At 45.1% G+C, this 7,306-nt stretch overlaps 1 protein-coding gene across 1 annotated transcript; it reads right to left on the bottom strand.

The window, feature by feature from the left end:
- Positions 1 to 3,899: 3,899 nt before the first annotated feature.
- On the bottom strand, positions 3,900 to 7,306 carry xkr9 (XK, Kell blood group complex subunit-related family, member 9). The gene is made up of 4 exons (XM_035619719.2): positions 7,175 to 7,306; positions 6,100 to 6,560; positions 5,580 to 5,794; positions 3,900 to 5,495 (listed from the first exon to the last, which is right to left on the bottom strand). The coding sequence occupies exons 2-4, from the start codon at positions 6,414 to 6,416 to the stop codon at positions 4,867 to 4,869; spliced, it is 1,161 nt and encodes a 386-aa protein (XP_035475612.2). The 5' UTR covers positions 6,417 to 6,560; positions 7,175 to 7,306; the 3' UTR covers positions 3,900 to 4,866.

Below are 7,306 nucleotides of genomic sequence, written 5' to 3'. Positions count from 1 at the left end.
AAAGGCCAAACGGGACATCAGTGAATAAAACAGATTAGCAAAAGATTCAAACAGACAAACTGCAGACAAACTAGAATTGATGGCTTCCACTGAGCCACTCAGGGAACAGACCATGACGTCAAAGGAAAAACATGTCGGGTTCCCCCGGCCAGGTTAATCAAGACAAGCTTTCCCTGCAAAAAGACGTGTGTGTGTGTGTGTGTGTGTGTGTGTGCCTGCGTGCGTGTGTGTGTGTTGGGTTGATTGCAGCCCAGTACTTTTCATGTGTGTGTGTGTGTGTGTGTGAACGCATTGCTCATTCATAACATGCAATCTTATTTTACGGCTGATTGTGTTTGCCATACATAGGCTGTATGCATGAGGTCTCTGCCCGTATTCCTCTGCCCAGCGTAGAATAAATAAACAGGAACCCTCTATAATCCATCATCCTGCGTGCTGTGGGAGTGTGCCCAACACAAACATGGCTCCTGTTTTCTATCTGTGCAAGGGGAGAGAGACTGTGTGAGGGCTGGGATGGGTAGCACTATTATTTTAGTGCTCACTGATTGTCCATGACTGTGAAACATAAACCGCCGGCACTAAATGAGGATTATACAAATGCGCTTCCTCTCTGCTCTCTCTTTTTTTTTCCTTCTGTATCCCGCTTACGGAACAAGACTAGAGAGTACGCTTCACTCTCTTTAATTCTTACTCCAACAAGTTCTCATCTGAGTCGGAGAAGGGCAACAATTAGTTGGCATCTTGGTAACACAGTGACATACAACTTTCTATTCCTTTTTATTTGTTTGTTTGTTTCACTTTCAGTTGAAACCATACACAACTGAGTGATTAACTGTTCTTCCCCAACAAGTATCATTATTAGAATCATCATAATACTTGATTACATTACGTTACGTTAAATGCCAAATAGCACTATAGACAACAGTAAAAGACCATGGTTGTTTTTAGGTAGGTGTGAACTTTAATGCGTAATAAGATCAGAGATCTGTGTATACATGGTGCAATGCTGCTGCTGCTGCTGCTGCACAGTATGTAAAGTGTGTATTTATCATGTTTTAGCCTCCGTTAAATGCCGGTAGGGACGACAATGTCAGTCCATCTGTCGGTCAAGCAGTGCGCCACTTTAGTCCAGATTAAAAGCGGCACAACAACTATCATGAATATCCATGAATTAGCAAACTGCAAAACTAATGTCGGTCCCATGAGCCTCAGCTGTACTCCGTGTCATGTGCCGATTAGAGAAAACTGTTTGAAAATTAGAATTTTACTTGATGGTAATTCAAGCATATTTGTACATACATATTTGTACAATTTGAGAATAATAATCTTGTGACGTTTGGTCCAACAGTGGGCCTATGTATTGAAAACAGTCTGACCTTTTGCACCTTGATTGTACAACAATATCAGCTCCCCCGTGTTAGTTGGGCTCCGAATGAACTCACATTTTCGAAAAATGGTCTATAACAATATCATATTTTTGACATAAAAGAATATATGACTAGATACTGCAGGTAAATGGTGCCTTCACATCAGATGTATGGTAACAACTGACCACATCCGCAGCATCTCCTGCTTCAGCCTCTCACTGACTTGTTGGCCCTTTTGTCGCACCGCACCGACAGCTACTCTGGAGCACAGATCCAAACAGGAACAATGGTGAGGATCCATTGTGCCCGGCATAATGCACTTTACAGTATCCTCATTCACTGCACGAGGACTTTATACACGGAACCCTCTGGGTAACGCAATGCCACGCTCTGATCTCACACACACACACACACACACACACACACACACACACCAGCCCACTGCATGTAATTATCCTCAGCCGGCTCGCCAATCTGTCACTGCCCAAACTAATTTGTACGTGTGCATGTACGGTGATTAAAGAAACTTCTGCGCCATTGCAAAAAAAAAAGAGGGCTTCTCCCCCCCCCACCACCACCACCTCCCGCCCTCCTCCACGTTGGGGGAATTCTCCAAGAATGAGGCGACGCTGCCATGTCAGAATGGGCCAGGCGGACGTGTACAGATCGCCAACATTGCTAATGCATCTGAGGCGCTGGTGCAGCAGTCAAGTCATAATAATTAAAGACATGCAGCATCTCGGGGCTTCATTAATCATGGTTTATATGGACTTTGAAGCCCTAATGAAAAACAGCCGGCCTCTCTGGGTTTATTGTGTCTGTACAAATTGTGGGGACGGCGTACGCCAGGACCCCCCCCGCTCCCGCCACCCCCACCTCCCCCGACTAGCTGTTACAGGAAGTCTTGATGGAAAACAAAAAGATAAGATTTGGTGGAAAGTCTAGTGCTGGTTACAGAGAGGTCCCAGGTCAAGGTTGTTTACGTAGACGCAGAGCGCCATTCAAGCAGACATATGCGAGCTGCTGACAGCGACGGCGGTGTGACTTTTGTCCTCTTTCATGTGTGATAAGATGTTCGATGTCTCGCAGAAGATTTCCCCTCGGCCCTCTCGTGCTCTGGGGATTCGTCTCGCACTGTCGCGTAGCATCATCTCTGATACGCCATTCGTTTCTCAGATTCTCACCATGTCTCCAGAACCTGCTGGAGGTGCATTACAGTGAGATCAGAGAGAGAGATTGTTGCGTATTGAGCTCTCAGTGCCAGAAGTGGAAATTACAGAGGGCCTGTCAACGCCAGAGTTCTCTCTCTCTCTCTCTCTCTCTCTCTCTCTCTCTCTCTGCTTGTTTTCTCCTAGAGGGAGCGAGGTAATGCTTTACTCAAAACATCTCATCCCGAAGGCTTGTGACTGGTCCCTGGCAACCCTGTCAGTGGTGAAGCACAGCCCAAGGTATGTGTGTCGCTTGACAAAAGCAGAAGAAGACAGGGAGGGTGGCGCTGCGTGGGACCCCAGCTCGGACAAATGTATCGTGTCCCAATAAAAGTCCCCATGGCAGGTTTACATCGCATTAGTCCACTGAACCCGGAATATACAGCATCCATCTTTTTAAATGTAAAGGATTAAGTCATTTGATTTTAAGAAGTCCCACGTACAGGTGCAATATCTTTCTTTTGGTTGCCAAATGATGCTGATAGCTTACCCTCTATCAGCATCATTTGGGGATGTCCAACTTGTGTGTGTCTATTTATAGCTATGGAACAACACGCTTTGTCAAAGAGTTAGAGTCTGTCCACTGCAGCTCCACATAAAACTGAATTCTGTGTGGTAACTACCTGACAGTGATTCATTTCCTCTCCACACACAAGTTCCCCACTTAAATTTGTCATGTTATGGGGTGCGTCTGACGGAGCACAACTGACAGAGGAAAGTTAAAGTGGCCCCTTGGAGTAAACAAGTAAGAAAGCTCAGAGTTTGGCTGAATTAGAAGGCGCGGAGGAGGGGAAATGGCTGGGCTTATTCGAGAGCCAAGAAGCATCGTGCTCTCTGGACCCTGCGGTTTTGTCAGCGTTCCTCCCAGGTGAGCTCACACTGGGCCCTCACGTCCCAGCCAGGGAGACACGGCGTCCTCAGCTCTCGGGGCTTGACTCACACCATATTTAATAGTGTGGTAGTCAAAACAAAATTTGCGCTGGTTTGTTTCTAGTAGTTAGCTCATCCATGGCCCCTGTATTCATCTGTTCTGAGGTGAGAGGGAAATGTTTCGTTGACACCTTGGAGTTTCTAGGGATTCTGTGCAGTAGCTGAATTATGGTTTAATTTGAGATCAATGGCGGTTGTGAGATATCCACTTTGAACAGGAGATACTATATCCAAGGACAGGATGGTGAGCGTCTGGCTGAATCTCCAAGCTAAAGAGGCATTTTTAGAAGGACTAAAAAGGTGAAAGGAGGCTGAAAAGTAGGCTCCTTATATAAATGAATTATATAAGAGTATAAATTACTTAGGGTCAAAAACACCTAACTTGCATCAAAAATTCAAACAATTGACTGAAGGATATAATTTAAGGACTCACATCAATTATACAGTTACAGTTTAAGATAGTTTTAAAAATAACAAATAAAAAGTGATTAATTATAATGAGATTAAATTCCAACAGAAATATTAGGGGAGAACACATGAGGGGAGAAAGTCCCGGCGTGGTCCTGAAATATTGTTGCATGTTTTCTGGCAAGAAGGATCCTCTTCACCTTTTTGTCGATGTGGGCCGAGAGCAGCGGAGGAGCGAGGAGCGAGGAGCTCGCTGCTGCCTATGAGAAGTCAACCTAGACTATGACGCCACCATGTGTTGAACATTGTGCAACAGGCTGAGAGGAGCTATTTCGTCCGTACCCACTAAATAGTTTTCGGCTGAGGCGTGCAGGTTGAAATGACCGGACCACAAGCGCAAGTCACTGAGTTGTCGAAGGGAGGATCAAAAATATGATATGACAAACTGACAAGAGAGATGGCAAAGATACAAATCTGTGTACATCTAAAATGAAAAACTATTTGTATCTTTTTTTTCAAATAGTTGCTTTCAATGTAAGATCAATTGAATGTTTGTGCCACAGTGACATATATCTGCAGCAAAGAGAGACTAAGATAGCTGTCCATTAGGATTAAGAGATATTAGACATTATAAAAAAATATATCTATGTATATGTCATTGACATATTCATTTTTATGCAAGCAACAATAAATAAAACTCTTATATCAATTGGAACAACTAACTATATTGCACATTCATATTTAGCTAGCTATTTATCAGTGATAAGAAAGCAAATTTAAATCCCAGAATAGGGGATGATGAGTTTCAGCAATATGAATACATAATGAATAATGAGCACAGCATGACGATGACTCTCTGCTTGCGCTCTGTACAGATTTATAGGATAGTTTCAGATTAACAGCAGGTGCATATCTGTCCCTCTGTAAAGCGTTACAATGAAAGTACCTTCTCTTTAAGGTTGTAAAAAGTTCCTTAGTCTCCCCATGCTCTCTGTTTCCTGTCCCAGCCCGTCCACCTCATCGGACCCTCGCCACTTCCCCGCGGGATGCAGGAGGAGGTAGTACAGTACGAGGCACGTCAGCCCCAGCACTGACCCTCCGAAGATCAAACCGCTGACCGGCAGCAGAAACATGGCAGTCTGCAACTCTGGCTTCAACAGAGCCAGCAACAGCGGAGCCATGATGTTGACAAGAGAGTGGAAAGCGTAATAGACGGTCATGGCTACCTTCGCGTCCTGCCCTTTGACATTGAAAAAGGTGAACATGAGGATGGCTCCAATGACGGCCCGGTAGAGAAGCTCCAGGCCGTAGGATGAGCAGAAGTCGGTGCGAAGCGAGTGTGCAAAGGTTGTCCCCAGCAGCCAGAGGAGGGTGAGGGCCACGGTGCTGTAGGCGCTCAGCATGAAGAGGAGGCTGTAGCTGAGGATGCGGCTGGTGATGGTACAGAGTTTGTACAGGAGGTAGACTGCTGTGGGAAGGCCGGAGGGCATCTCCCTGACAAGGGGGAGGGATCTGCGCAAGCAGCGGCGATAGTCCACCAGGGCCCAGGCGATATTAAAGAAGGATGAGGCCATAGATAAATCTGAAAGCAAGGGACAATGGTGCTTTTGTAAATTCATAAACATGCAGAAATGTTTATTCTATCTCACCTCCGGCATTGACTTACACTGCACAATAGAGCACTCGTGGCCCAGCACGATGTATAGTTGTAGAAGGAGTTGGGGGGCGCTCTCCAGGAAGGCCTCAAACAGTTTGAGCATGCTCAGATCTGCAGCCAGGCAAAACAGATAGTGGTGCTCGTCCCTCTGCTCCTCCACCGTGCAGGAACTTCTTGTTGTGGTCCAAATCACTTTAAACCCCTTTTTCAGCAGGTGATAATACCTATCAACACATTCAAAACACAGTCAAAACAGGTTGCTGCCACCACACACTGTATTTGTTATCTCATTCATCATGGTGCATTTTTCAAGGCTTTTCCACGTGTGATGCAACGCGGGTTGAATGCGGTTACTCCGGTATGCACATTCTATAAGGCCATACCATTGTGCATGAAGGCACGCTGCACATTTTTGAATTACAATGTGCAGACATTCCTTTGTGTAGGCCACAGTAATGTGCCCTCTGAAGCTGCAATGCAGTGCTCTAATGACCGTCAATCACCGGTGTCACCATCGTTCACTACGTACCTGGTGAAGACTCCCAAGCCGAAAAGGTGCAGGGCGGCATGTCCACAATTTGAGATCCCTGCTATGGTTGTTCTCCCCTCGGAGTTCCTCAGGACGTCTCTCGCGTCGTCCCTGTACCAGGCATAGCTGAAGAGCTGGGTCGTCAGCAGTCCGGCCAGAACAAACACTAAAGTCAATCCAGTCCAGGCATATTGTTTCTCTTGAAAATATTTCAGAGCCAGTGCAATGTCTGTCCAAATGTCCAACGCATACAAGGCAAGTCCAGCAATGGTTAATGACCATCGCAGTTTGGTGTACTGACTGTCTGAGTCAAGCATTTTGTTGCTAGGCGACAACCAGAGGTTTCACTTTGTGATGGAAATAGAAATGTGGTCGTCTTTCTGCTTTCAGGTCACTGGAGAAAAGAGGCCGTTGACAGTTTCGTGTTGGACTCCGGCGGTTCGGGTGCCATTTCGGTCAATCTGTGAGAGCAACGGCATGAGAGAAAATCATACACACACACATCTTGTGCAGATTGAATATGGTGTGAAGCAAACGTTGGCATGAGACAGGTAACGTTTTGAAACGCAGCGTGACTGCAGTCAGCTGCTCCGTCATATTCTCCTGCCCTGTGACCGTCTGTCATAAACGCTTTATTGTCCTGATAAATGACATTATCGGGACTCTAATTGCAGTACATAGAAAAATAACCAACAACGTTATCAGTAGGAATAATAAATAGTCAAGATCTTGCCTCTCTCATTCTGAACTCTTACATAAGATATACTGTACTTTTTTCCCTCAAACCTCTCACAGAAATTTTTTTCAAGAGGAATTTAGCGAATGACAGGATAAATTCATGTAAACTCTCCTTACCACCTCCAGCCTCATTATAATGTACATTATTTAATATAATACACAGCAATATAATATTACTAAGGGTTCCAGAGTGACAAGAGACAGATTTGAGAGTTAACACTATCAAAATGATATTCATATAATCTTCCATTTAATATATAATATGTCATAATTTGTCCATTTAATGTGCATTTAATGCATGCCATCCACACACACACACACACACACACACACTCACCAGTATGGTCATGGTAAACCGCTGCGTACAGCGAGAAGCAAGCACGTCTGTACACGGCAGTTCTCTTTCCCTTTACTTGAAACTCGTGACAAGCAAGCTCCACCTCCGTGACTGTCTGAGCAAACATAGTCA

The sequence above is a fragment of the Scophthalmus maximus genome, chromosome 21 (genome assembly GCF_022379125.1).
Source record: "Scophthalmus maximus strain ysfricsl-2021 chromosome 21, ASM2237912v1, whole genome shotgun sequence".
NCBI classification, from domain to species: domain Eukaryota; kingdom Metazoa; phylum Chordata; class Actinopteri; order Pleuronectiformes; family Scophthalmidae; genus Scophthalmus; species Scophthalmus maximus.
Note: the sequence above shows the minus strand (reverse complement) of the source record. Positions and strands in the feature narration are given on the sequence as shown.